The following is a 14402-nucleotide window of genomic DNA, read 5'->3' as shown; positions in this document are numbered from 1 at the left end:
AAGGAAGACCATGATATAGGTGAATTGATACTGTTCAAAGTGCCTTAGACTATAGAAATATAAGATGTTACTTAAAAAAGTATCTTCCTGGCCCCCTGACATCATGAAAAAACTTAAACCTTTCCGCTCCCGTCTCCCCCCCGAATATACGGATTACCAAAAATCCACAAACCTAATTCCCCACTCAGGCCTATAGTAGATGCCACCAATGCACCTTGCTACAGACTGTCTAAACAGCTGGCCAACTCTCTGACCCCCCCCTCACCGGAAGGTCCACTTCCTATATAAAAAACTCGATCCACTTTAAAGCCCTCACAGAAAATTTAACCTTGAATAATGCAGACATATTGGTAAGCTTGGATATCTCCTCTTTGTTTACCAATATTCCCTTAACTGACACCTTATCTCTCTTAGAAAACGTTTTTCCTTCTGACATCTTAGATCTCTTTTCCTTTGCCATTAATTCTGGGTATTTCTCTTGGAAGAACAAAATCTACAAGCGGATAGAGGGAACCACCATGGGTTCCCCCCCCCCTCTCACCCCCTGTTGCCAATTTCTATATGGAAGATTTCGAAAAATGTGTTCTCTATTTGGCCTCATGGCCCAGACACGTTAGACTCCTTCCTCTCATCTCAATAGCCTACATCCAAGAATCCAGTTTACTATAGAAAAGGAAAAGAACAATTGTTTACCCTTCCTGGACACCTTAGTCACACGCCTGCCTGATGATACACTTGCCTTCACTGTATACAGAAAACCCACACACACACAGGCAGATACATTCACAAACTCTCCTACCACCACCATCCCTCTCAACAATATGGCATTATTATTATTATTATTATTGTTCTGGGAAACTCCAAGGAGTCGACAGACTCATTGAGGGAGGCCCTAACATCATGTCTGGAACAACTATTCAACATTCACACAGTATCTATCATATCTTGCCTTGAACTCATTCACGGTCGTAGCACCCACAACAGACTCTAGAAGCTTATTGCACTCATTCACCACTCTCCAAGTAAAAAACCGAGCTCTAACACCCTTGTCAACCACGCTCTTGCCCAGCTTCCATGCATGGCCCCTAGTCTTCCCACCACCAGTCATATTTTCAAAAATATCTTCTGGATCAATCTTATAAAAACCCTTCAGTAATTTGAATGTCTCAATCATATCACCCCTCCTTCGCCTATCGTCCAATTTCTGCAACCCACAAATCTTCAACCTATTCTCATAAGATTCATTCCACAGACCTGCTATCATCTTGGTCACTTGTCTCTGGACCCTCTCCACTTCCTCCCCATCACGAAGAAATCCTGGTGCCCATAACTGGGCACAGAAGTCCAGATGGGGTCTTATCAAGGCTCGATACAGAGGAACAACAACTTGTTTGTCTCTGCATGTTAAAGTATTTTTCATAAGCCAAGTGATTTGGTGAGCTGTTTTAGTCACTTTTGCAATGTGCCCCCTAAACTTCAACTCCCTATCCACCAGCACTCCCAAATCCCTGGCCTCATCAATCTCCTGGAGTACGATTCCACCAATGCGATATACTGCTGCTATTCTTTTCACCCCAAAGTGCATAACCTTACACTTTGCCACATTAAACTGACATACATTTTTCCTGGCCCAGTCCTCCAAACCATCCAAATCATCCTGTAAAATTTTGACATCTTGTGCACTCACAATTGCTCTACCCAACTTTGCATCATCAGCAAACAAGTGAACACTTCCTCTCAAATCCTTTCCAATATCATTGATGAACAAATTGTAAAGCAGTGGTCCAGGAACAGAGCCCTGCGGCACTCCACTAGTCACAAGACGTCTTTTAGACTCCACTCCTGAATAAACCACTCTGGTATCTCTCCTTCAACCACCCTCCTATCCATCTCACCAACCCTATATCTATCCCCATCTGCTCCAGTTTACTGATTAGGGTTCCATGTGGTATCCTATCAAAGGCCTTGGCAAGGTCCAGTAGTATCACTGTAAACCCACTACTCCTATCCAGTTCAGCCGTCACTGTGTTATAAAACGTGAGCAAGTTACTGAGGCATGATCTACCCTTCACAAAACCATGTTGTCCCCCATACAATATCCCATTTTCATATATCCAATCCTGTATTCTTTTCTTGACTAATTTCTCTAAGACCTTGACAATGATTCCTGATATGCTAATCGGTCGGTAATTTACAACAGCAGTTCTGGAACCACCTTTATGCAGTGGAACTATTTTCCCCTCCTTCCACCCGCTCGGGACTAACCCAGACCCGAGACTCAAATTAAACAAAATGGTCAAGGGTACTGACAATTCTTTAGCTGCTTCTCGTACTACACGAGCTGGTATACCATCCAATTGCACAGATGTATTGACATTGAGGTTATGCAATAGACTACTCACCTCCTCTTCATTCACCACAATTCCCGTATAATCTACTGGTTTATTTGTTTCTGCAATGTCACCACCCGGATGATATATTCTTGCAAAGTGCTCACTCAGTAACTCAACTATCTCAACTGATTCAGTTACCTCCCTACCATCGGCATTCTTTAAAATCATTCTGCCATGTACATTTTTCCTTTTACTTGCTACATGTCTAAAAAACTGTTTAGGATTCTCTTTAGCCTGCATGGCCAATGTTCTTTCGTAATCCCTTTTTGCTTTTCTTACCACACTCGTCACCCTTCTGGCCTGTGCTTTATACCGTTCATGTGCTTGCTGGTCACCTTTCTCCTTAAATTCCCTCCATAGTTGTTTCTTTTTTTGCAGCTCAAGCTTAATGGTGTTATTCATCCATTTAACCCCTACTTGATTTATTATTCGGACTCTAGGTATACAGTCAGCCATTGCTTCATGCAAGCACTTCTTAACTACCTCCCATGCACTATCAACTTCTAGTCCTTGCAGTTGTACATGCCATGGCACTGAGCCAATCAAACTCCTAAGCTTGTCATACTTTCCAGCCCGATAATTCCACATGTACCCTGTCTTAATTGAAAATTCTACACCTTTAGCCACCTCCCAAGTCAAGACCCTATGATCACTCTCACCGACTGCTGGCAATGTGGTCATATTTGTTACAGCCAAATCCTCAGATGTAATTACTAGGTCAAGCACTCTCTGACCCCTAGTATTTTCCATTACATGCTGTCGCAAATAGTTATCCCTTAATAACCGCATGAAATCCATTTCCTTCCTCCCATGTGTCCTCTCCTCACTCCAATCAATGCGACCACCATAGTTGAAATCTCCCATAATAATCACCCTCCTTCCTCATTTCTTCTATTTGCTTGTGCATACTGTCACCACCATCTTTTCCATCACCTGGTCTATAGCAGCACCCAATTGTATATTTAGTTCTGCTAGCCACAATCTCACACCAAGTGGCCTCAAATGTGCTCTTTTCTCTATCCTGCAATTCAACTTCTATTCTCCTTGGCTGTAGCTCATCAGCTATCATCAACAATACTCCTCCCCCCATTTTATTCTCTCTGTCATTCCTGAACACACTATACCCATCACATTCAATCCCACTAGCTATATCATCTACAGTCAGCCATGTTTCACTAATACCAATAACCTGTGGTCCGGAAGCGCCAACCATGGCCAAAAACTCTTCCTTCTTGTTCCTAATACTCCTAGTATTAGTGTACATGAATTTAAGACCCCATTAGCCCCAACCCTACCTTGATGCCTTATATTAACTATCCCACTCTGGTTTGTTGTCCTTATTTGCTCTAGCATATTATATTCATTCTTACATTCAACTCCCTCCCTAAGGACTGTATATCTACTTCCCCCCCCCCCCCCCCCTTAACAAATCTAGTTTCCCTGAATTTGCACATCCACTACATTCAGCAACACTTTCTCAAGTCTTCTTACACCGTAACCATTCAAATGCAAGCCATCCATCTTATATAGATCCTTTCGCCCATCAAACTCACTCCATACGTCCACAAATTCCACACCACTCGTCATACATAACCCACGCATAAAATCATTCGCAATTATGGCCCTCCTTTTAAACATTTCACTGTCATACCGTGGCAAAAGACTAATCATTCTAACTCTCTCACTCTTTTCTTTTGCTACCTGAAACAATTCATTCAGGTCTTCTATCATTTCCATTTTATCTCCTTTCAAATCATTCGTACCTGCCACAATAATCATTTCTTTCACCCTTTCCTTTTGCTCTCTAATAGACTCAGTTACATCCTTTATGGTCGCACCAAGTTGGTACGATTTTGTCAAATCCTCTACTAACACACCTCGTACTAACGAGTCTCCATACAGCACTCTATCCTTCATTTTGTTCATGTTCACATTCATACGTCTATTTTTCCTGTCATACCTTTTATTATTGGTTGGTTCATTCAGTCGACTTTTGTTCATGCACTCTAGCTGCTGTTTTGCCCTTTCTATCACACCATTCAGCAACGCAATCTCACTCAACGCATCTATCTCATCTTTTTTATTCTCTGTGAAACCATTAATACTATCATTCACACTTTCTACATTCACACTCTCATAATTCTCATGTACAACCTTGCCCTTTCTTGTCATATCGCTATTTTCTTCATTCTGAAGTTTGACAAAAATATCACACTCACGATCCGAAATACACTTCAATTCCTCATTCTCCCTACATTTTCTACACACATTCAATCCTTTATTATCATGTTCACACTCTGCAAAGTGTACATTTCACAGCTAGTACCCTGACTCATTTCTTTTATACTACCGTTCTTTGATAAAGATGGCGAACCATCATCACTGGCCGCCATTTTCCTTCGTACAGGTGCCATAATTATTTGTAACGTATTTTATCAAATAAGTTATGACACACCAAAAACACACAAACAATTATTAAAACTCTTACCAAGAAATCCCACAATCTTTGTTCCAGTGGAACCGCCCTCACTACTGAGCTTAACCACATACACAGCACTTTCCTCTCCAATGGCTACAGCGATCACAGTATCAAAAAAATAATCAGTTCCTCCCCCATTTCCCGTCCTTCTCGTCAACAAGATTTTAAAAATGCCATCACCATACCCTACATCTGTGGCACATCCGAAAAAATAGCCAAGATTCTAAAAAAGTACAACCTACACACAGCATATAAGCCCCACCGCAAACTTGCTACCCTTATCCATTCTACGAAAGATCAGCTCCCTCCTCTCTCTGCCTGGAGCTTACAAAGTACCCTGTTCCTATAAGCTTGCGTACTTTGGACAGACAGGCAGATCAGCATTCCATCCACCTGGAGGAACACAAGTCTTACATCTGTAAACACAACTATGGTCATTCAGACTTGGCTGACCATGTTTTGGACACCACCCACAGGGTATCATGAAAGAAAACCACCATGCTCCACCACAGCAAATTCAAGAAAGAGAGACTTTTCTTTGAAGCAGCAGCAGCTTTCAGAAACCAACCAAATCTTAATAAATACGGGTGCATTAAGCTTCGGAAGATTTGGGAAACACTCATCACCAGAGGTCCCACCTTACATTCCAGGCCACCTATTACTGCCCTTAGAGAGAGCTCTACCTAGGTAGGACTTTAGTGTCACCCACGTGGTTGAGCTTAGTATTGTATGATATTTGTGTGCATGTTACATTAGTTATTTTTGTAATCCCCGTAGATGTCCTAGTGACTAGGACGAAATATAGGAAGTATTAAATTATATTTTAATCCTTTTTGAGTGTTAAAAAATCCATTAAGCCTCCAACATGATGTCCTCACAGCACTTAAGCCTCTACACACGAATCTCCATATTGTATACAATACTTTTGCTATCTTTCCTTGTATGGTTAATATTAGTCAACACATTTTCTTGCTTTCCACATGACTTGCACTTGCACAAAACATTTCCAACACACATTCTCTCTTCACTCTCACTTTCATACCATAAACTGTTCGCTCTTGGCTGTGAATACATAGAACATACACTACATCATACAAAATCCCGCATGCTGAACTCGGTGAACAAGGAAGCTTTGTCTGATATTTTCTTTGCACCCATCCGTGCCATGAAAAATGCTTTCTTAACTATACTGCATATTAAATTTCACACACACACACACACACACACACACACACACACACACACACACACACACACACATACACACACACACACTCAACTATACAGTCTAAAGTAAGTAAAATTCTACTAAAAATAATTACTAAAATGACTGATATTCACTAAAATAAAAGACTTATCTGTAAGCCATGTGCAGCACTACTTCTATTATGCGCTATGCTGACTATACCTTATAGTGTAATAGAATATGAGGCTGTGATTGGCTAGAATGGAATTGATTTGTAGAAAAGGAGATGTGGATAAGGTTATGTCAGAGTTTCCATGAGGAGAGCAGATATCTACAGTGTATTTGGAGAAAGAGCTAGTTAAGTAAAGCTCAAGAGTGTTAGAAGAACAATGAAGATTATTTGGTATTCTGGTTGGCAGGTTAACAATCTAGGTTTGATCATGTCTGATAGCAAAGGATTCTGTTTCCCTTCCATCTTGATCTGTGAAATTAGAGAAGTGGAGCCAGTTTGTTAAAGTATCCAAGGAAGATAATTTCATACTTTGGATAATTAGACTATGTGTGATAAGTAGCAAAAGAGGGCAATATGATTGTCTGAATTAGAAGAGTGGTAAAGGCAACAAATGAAAGCTATAAAGTGATTAAGGAGGTAAGGAAGGCTTGAGCCAGAGCAGATCAAAAAGCAGGAATTCTGGGTTTGGTAACTTTTGACATATGCAGAACCTGGTAATGAAAGTAAAAGAGGATTATGATGAAGACATAAATACCTGAGGGATTTATACCAGATTAATGCATAAGAGATTATTCATAGAGTGGAGAGAGAGAGAGAGAGAGAGGTTCTCTGGATGTGTAAAGATCATATGATGAGCAAGTTGTGAAAACATTGGTGATGGAATACATTTGCACATTTCAGAGTGAGCTTTGTGTCTTCTTGGAAGTTAATGATGATAACATACATCCCAAATATAGTATTGGAATCTCTCTGTCTAATATGAAAATATTAATGTTGGTGAAATGATCTTGAGAGATGTTATGGCAATGCAGAAGGTAGGATTGGTAAGTGATGTACAGTAGACTCACTGTACATTTCTGTGTAAGGACACAGAAATACTTTGTTATAGTGGATACTTTGCTGTAGTGAATGTTTTTTAAAAAAGCATTGTGTCTATGGATCTTTGGTTAGACTTTCCAGTAGTTTCTTGTACTGAGTAGTTTGTTATATGGTGTTTGCTAATTGAAAGTTGACTGTGACACATATAATCATGATTTATTTTTATTAATCAAAGTGCTATTGCATGTATGCTGCCTGTATTTAAAGTTCATATGTGTAATAAAATTATAAATAAGTTAGTTATCAAAAATTTGATAACTTTAGGTCAGAGTCGTTCTCAGAAAAGAGAACAACTCTCACCTCAAACTATAGAACTACTGAAAAAGAGAAAAGAACTGAAGAAATCTGAAGAAAATTTTCTAGAATACAAAATTATCTGTAAGTTACTAAGGAAAAGAATTCCAGAAGACTACAAAGCTTTCAGGATACAAAAACTAAGAGAAGAGTGCAGGCAAAAACCAGCCTGAAAAAAATTGAGAAACACTTAAATGTTAAACAGTCAATTCCATCTGCTTTACAGGATCAAAATGGAGAAAAACATACTAATAGAAAAAGGATAAAGAAATTATGCAGAATTTTTATAAAGATCTCTATGCAACTAAGTGCCAAGTTTCAGAACCTATCATTCCAAAACCAAACAATATACCAGATGTGCTTCCAGAAGAAATAAAACATGTCCTTAAGAAAATTAGTAAAGGTAAAGCCTCAGGATGTGATCATGTTAAGGCTGAAGAAATCCAACAAGGTGGACCAACTATTTTCAAAGCCTTGGCTGCCAGATTCACGTGGTTCTTCAAAGAAAGAAAGATTCCAGAGGAATGGAAGACCTCAAAAACCATACTTCTATTCAAATAAGGGAACAAGAAAGACATAAAAAAACTATCGTCCAATCTGTCTACTCTCTCACATATATAAGATTATGAACAGAGTAATACTGAACAGAATCCAAAACACTCTAGAAGACAACCCCAGCAGAGAGCAGGCAGGATTCAGAAGAGGCTTCTCCACAATAGATCATGTCCAGGTCATTTCACAACTAACAGAAAAATTCAGAGAATACCGAATCTCTCTATGTTTTCTCTTTATTGATTTTAAAAAGCATTTGATACCATAGAACACAATGCAGTCATCAGTGCCTTACTTGAAATAAATGTGGACCCTACTTACATTCACATGATAAAAGAAATTAACAAAAATCAGACCACACAAATAACCCTATTTGATCAACCTATAAATATAGATATAAAGAGGTCTTCCAAGGTGATGTGATCTCCCCAAATCTATTTACCAGCACTTTAGAATACATTCTGAAAAAAATAGACCTAAATGGAGGAATAACCATAGATGGTGAAAAACTACAAATCCTTATGTTTGCCGATGATCTAGTACTGATATCACACAACCCAAAAGACCTAGAAGAAATGGATGAAAAAATACACACAAACAGCAGTAAGATAGGCTTAGAAATGTATCTAGAAAAAACAAAATGGATTAAAAACATCTACGCAAGTGACAGTCATCTATGTATTAATAACATCCCTATAGAACAAGTTGATTCCTACAATTACTTAGGACAAACAATAAAAATAAATAATGATTTATCTGAAGAACTAGCAAAAAGAAAGAAAGCTGCATGGCTATCATTCAGCAGACTAAAAGAAACACTTACTGATCCAAATCTTAACATCTCTGCGAAGGCAAAAATATTTAATAGTGACATTCTTCCATCACTCACACATGGATCAGAAACATGGAACACAACAAGATAAGAAGAGACTCTCAGAATAAGTCAGCGTGCAATAGAACGTGGGATTTGTAACATCAGCAAAATGGAACATGTTAGAAACACAGAACTAAGAAAGAGATCAGGCATAAAAGATGTGATAACTGCAGTATATGAAAGCAAGATGAGATGGGCAGGTCACAGATCAGCCAGTTTTAGGGATAACAGATGGACATATAGAATACTCAACTGGCAACCAAGAATAAAGGGAAAACCAGGAAGACCACCTACAAGATGGGAAGATCCACTAGTGAAATCTATGGATATAACATGGAAGAGAGAAGCTCAAGATCGAGATCATTGGAGGCATCTTTGTGACCTGCACTCATGAAGAAATCCTGAGTGAAACACAGGTCCGTCAAGGTAATCAAAAATTTGGTAGCCCTTCATCTTCATTAACAGCAATGTGTATTATTGATAATGGACAATTTAATAAGAAACTGTGCTTTCTCTGAAAGTCATCAAGACTTTCTAAATTATTTTTGAAGAGCTTTCTTTCTTTCTTTCTTTGGAAATACTAAATAATGATTCATTCTGTACTTGCTAATTACTCTGTAAACCCAGTGAAGAGTTTTATTTGTTGTTTATTCATATCATAAGTGAAACTGTTATGATATAAATACTTTTATACATATCCAGAATCATACATGTCCCTGAACTGTGGCAAAATAATATGCTTCTGACCCACAATGCAGAAAGATTGCTGAAGAGTGGGAAACTGACAACCTGCATAATAGCAGGTTGTCAGTTTCCCAAGTCTGTTTGACTTTGTTTCACCCACTGTCTTTGCTTGATTATTATACTTGTAAATATATATGTATATGTGTGTGTGTGTGTATATATATATATATATACACACACACACACACATACGAGGTGTGGCAATTTAATTCCTGAAATGCACCTGTAAAAAAAACCTACATTCAAAACCATACATCAGCGGCTATTGTCACCTTCGAAGTAGTCCCTTTGTGCATAGGCCTGGAACTCTTTTTCCGGAATATTCTTGAGTTCCTTTATCACATTATGATGGATATCAGCAATGTCAGAATATCTTCGTCCTTTTAGCACAGTCTTTAATTTTAGAAACAGCCAGAAATCACAGGGAGCTAAGTTGGGTGAATTAGGTCATCCTCATTAGGTAATCAATTTTTTGTCCAGAAACTCTCTCACGATGAATGCACTATGGCTTGGTGCATTGTCATGATGGATGATCCATGTGAGGCCACAATTCGGATCTTTTTCTCTGAACAGAATCTCGTAATTTTTTCAGCACCTCTAAATAGCATTGTTGGTTGACTCTTTGTCCCTGTTCAATGAATTCATAGTGGACTATTCCCTTGTGATCAAAGAAACAGAACCAGCGTGGTCTTGAACTGCAAACGTGACATGCGTGCTTTTTTTAGACTTGGCAAACTCGGGGTTTCCACTGCATGCTCTGGCATTTTATTTTGGGATTGTACTGGAAGCACTGGGATTCATCACCTGTAATTACTCTTGGAAACGTGCTTATTTGCAGAAAGATCAGTCGCAACTTGAATCTGCCACTGCTTCTGTTCGTCCGTCAAGATCCAAGGCACAAACTTCATAGAAATCTTTTGCATACCCAATTCTTCAGTTAGAATTACCTTGACTGTTTCTTGATTCATTTGCAATTCATCAGCCATTAATCGCCACTTAATCGTCTATCAGACTGTACCAAATCTCACACTCTGTTCACATTTGCATCTGTCATTTTTGTTTTCGGCTGTCACTTCTGGGGGTCATCATTCACATCTTCTAGCCAACCTTCGAATCTCTTATGCCAGTCAAAGACACTTGACTTTTTCAGAGCATCCACAACATATGCCACTTTCAACAGCTCCATCGTTTTAGTAGCAGTTTTGCCAATTTTCACACAAAATTTGATGTTAACATCTGCTCCAAATTTCAATCACAGATTTTTAAGCCAAAGTTTACATGCAGATCTCTATTATTTTTGCAATAGCCAACTAGCAAATGGCTCTATCGGCTTGAGGTTTACGCACATATTAGTTAAAAGATGTACAAACATGATTAATCACGTGACTCCAACCAAATCACCACACGGGCAACACTAGTCAGCCATTCCAGGAATTAAATTGTCACACCTTGTATATATACTTACACACTCTGAAAAAAAAAATTATCTGACTTTAGAGGTCACAGACATGGCTCTTACAGGTATAAAAAAAAGTACATGCTTGAAGTCCCCACAGATAAACTTTAACAGTAAAATCCATGCTGAAGAGTGACTTTCGACATGTTGCTATCATAGTATACTTACTACCTTCACATAAACCCAGTTCAGGAAATTTCTGCCTTGCTGCAGCTGCCCCCGATCAACTTATGTTATTGTTATTGTGAAGTGTGGAAATGCCTATGCACAACCAGTGCATGACATAAAATTCTTATGTGACATGCAGAAGATTAACAATAGGAATGCACTACATCAGATCATTCTGAAAGCTGTAGATTACAATTTGAAATGGCTATTCAACAATAGAGATCAACACAAGCATTGTGATATGTAGAAGGCATATACAGGGTGTTCGGGATAAATTTGACAGTTTCGTAAGGAAAAAGAAAATCTTCTTTGTATCTATTAAATTTAATGAATTGACAAAAAAACATTACAGGCAGAGTTAATTACAATACTATCAACAAGATTTACTCAAAATAACCACCATTAGCATCGATCACAGCTTCAATTCTGCTTCGGAACCTCGAACAAGCTGATGCTACAGTCTCCCTGGGAAGGGCCGCAAAAACTGTTTTAATTTTATCCATTAACTGGGCTTTTGTATTACTGGAAGTGCGATTGGTGTCTTTTTCAACTGCGCCCCATACAAAATAATCCATGGGGTTAAGGTCTGGGGAGTTTGGAGGCCAAACATTTGGACTGGTGAAGTCGTAGAAATTTTCAGACAACCATTTTTGACTTTTCCCAGAGGTGTGGCAAGGGGCCGAATCCTGCTGCCATACATACGGCCTACCATTGGCTACCCTTGTTATCCAGGGCTTGACTACAGTTAGCAACTCCACGAACAAAGCCCGAATTCCAATGCCAGGGTTCTTCAACACCTGTTCCTGCAGATTTGCGAGGAATTCTGCTGTACGAACGCAATCAGATCGTCTGCTAGGGATCTTTCTTCTTGCTACATCCTCGTAGTCACCATTGCAAGTCTCTAGTTCATGCCTGATTGTTTTTACTGTATTCAGGGAGCATTGGGCAGCAGTCGTAATATCCTTATTTTGATGGCAGGCACGAATCATCATGATACAAGTTATTCTCTTCCATGATTCAGGTGGGTTCCAGCTATCCATCCTTTCTGACATCTTGTATATGAATGAAGAAGGGTCCAAACTTTTAAATGAAGAGAAGTGTGTGTTAATACATGTAACTTACGGAAAAATATAATTAATTATAAATATGTCAAATTTATCCCGAACACCCTGTATTTTGAGCAGAAGAGCTTTGTTAATATTTGTCTTAAAATAATTGATCTTCAGACTTAAAAGTAAGTCTTAAGATGATATTAAAAACATTTTTAACTTCTCATTATAAAATAAACATTTAACACTGTATTCTATTTTTTTAACAATTGGCATGTCTTTATATTGGTTAAAAATTAGATTCATTGTTGATATAGATTTTTTTGCATCAAATCACTTAATTAATCAGTCTCTAGTTTGGCATAATTCTTCCTGGTGCACCCTGCATATTTTATTTTTGCTTTTCCTTTTACTCAGACTCATATATTTTTATTACAGGAAAGTAAAAAAGGCAGCAGTGGATCAGTTAAATCATTTATGGCATACTACTAGTATATATATGCATCCAGCAATACATGAATATGCACAGAAATTGACTGAACGTTTACCTGGAGATCTTAAGGTATGATTATTACAACACAAAAAATAGAATTTTAATCTCAGCAGTTTCAAAATTGGATTTATAAATAATAATAATAATAAAAATAAATTTTTTTATCGTTATTATTTTGCGTGTGTGTGTGTGTGCACGCGCATGCACGCATACACGTGCTCCATGTATAAATCTCACCCAGGAAAAGTTGTAAATCTGTTGTATGTTGATCTTCAGACTTGTTGGTTAGACTATAATATAGTTGGTTAGACTATAATAAATTTAGTTTAATCCTTTATCCAAGTGTAAGCAAATAAAGTTTGCGCCTGAAGTATCTTCAGGATTGAGGTAACTTGTGGTAAAGGTGGACTAAGTTCTCATCACTTGTCTTAGTATCTCCCATAATGCAAAGCACATCTCCTTGCAGACATGTATAATGTTATGCTGATGAGATGATGAGAGCTGAAGAGAGCTTAGTCCACCTTTACCTCGAGTTGCCTCAGTCCTTAAGATACTTCAGGTGCAAACTTTGTTTGCTTACACTTGGATAAAGGATTAAACACTAAATTTATTATAGTCTAACCAAGTGGGAAAAAACTTCCAACATATTTCTCTCTAATCCAGAGTAATTTAATAATAAGGTGAGACACCTTTTGGCAACTCGTATAGGTAAATATAACTTCTCCATCACTTCCACATTAGTATCATGACCTCTGGGTATAACTTTGAATGACAAGACCTCAATAAAGGTTGAAACCGATCGGTAGTGGCCCTTCCCTCATATGCATAGCATTATACATGTCTGCAAGGAGATGTACTTTGCATTATGGGAGATACTAAGACAAGTGATGAGAGCTTACTTCACCTTTACCACGAGTTGCCTCAGTCCTGAAGATACTTCAGGCACAAACTTTGTTTGCTTACACTTGGATAAAGGATTAAATTAAATTTATTATTGTACTGTCAATTGGCTTATCTGGAAATCATATTCTGGAGACCAAAAATGAGCTTTTTCAACTCATTTCAGACTTCCTTATTAATATGAATGATAACTTATAATTCAGTTTAAAGAAAATAATTGAGGTTAATTTGTTGAAAATAATATCTAGAATTGTCGAAATGCTCTATTTCTTTTCATAATTATTGTTATCTATTATTAGCAATATTATTAGTATTACTGACTGTTGCCTCTTTCCAATTAAGTAACTAAGCTCACAAAATTTATAAAATAATAATTAATAAATTCAAGAAAAAAATTTAGTTTACTGCAAGTGGCTCATTTCAAGAACTCTAGCTTTATGCTCTGTGTACACCAAAGCCCATAACATATGCAGATCAGTCATCAGCAGATCCAAATATGATTTCATAAAGGCCAACAGCAATAAACTTGCTTCTCTCCAAATGGAGGCTGAGCCTTCTGGTCCCTCGCTAAGGCCATTGAATGTAACTTCTGCTCTCCTACACTTCCTCCTATCTCTCTCTCTCTCTCTCTCTCATCCAGGTAGCACCACTGTTACTGACCTCCTGGCATCAATCTTTTCCTCAAATTCCTGCATTGATGACC

At 38.1% G+C, this 14402-nt stretch overlaps 1 protein-coding gene across 1 annotated transcript in view; it reads left to right on the top strand.

Annotated features, from left to right (window-relative positions):
• Positions 1-14402, top strand: part of LOC150100924 (alanine--glyoxylate aminotransferase 2, mitochondrial) — a 226867-nt gene that overhangs the window by 62177 nt on the left and 150288 nt on the right. The window contains exon 4 of the mRNA XM_090401430.1: positions 12745-12868. Within this exon, the coding sequence (XP_090257556.1) occupies positions 12745-12868 (124 nt within the window). The remainder of the gene's footprint in view (positions 1-12744; positions 12869-14402) is intronic.

The sequence above is a fragment of the Typopeltis vanoorti genome, chromosome 12 (genome assembly GCF_054136105.1).
Source record: "Typopeltis vanoorti isolate ZY-2024b chromosome 12, IOZ_Tvanoo_1.0, whole genome shotgun sequence".
Taxonomy (NCBI): Eukaryota; Metazoa; Arthropoda; class Arachnida; order Uropygi; family Thelyphonidae; genus Typopeltis; species Typopeltis vanoorti.
This window is presented reverse-complemented; position numbering and strand designations above follow the sequence as displayed.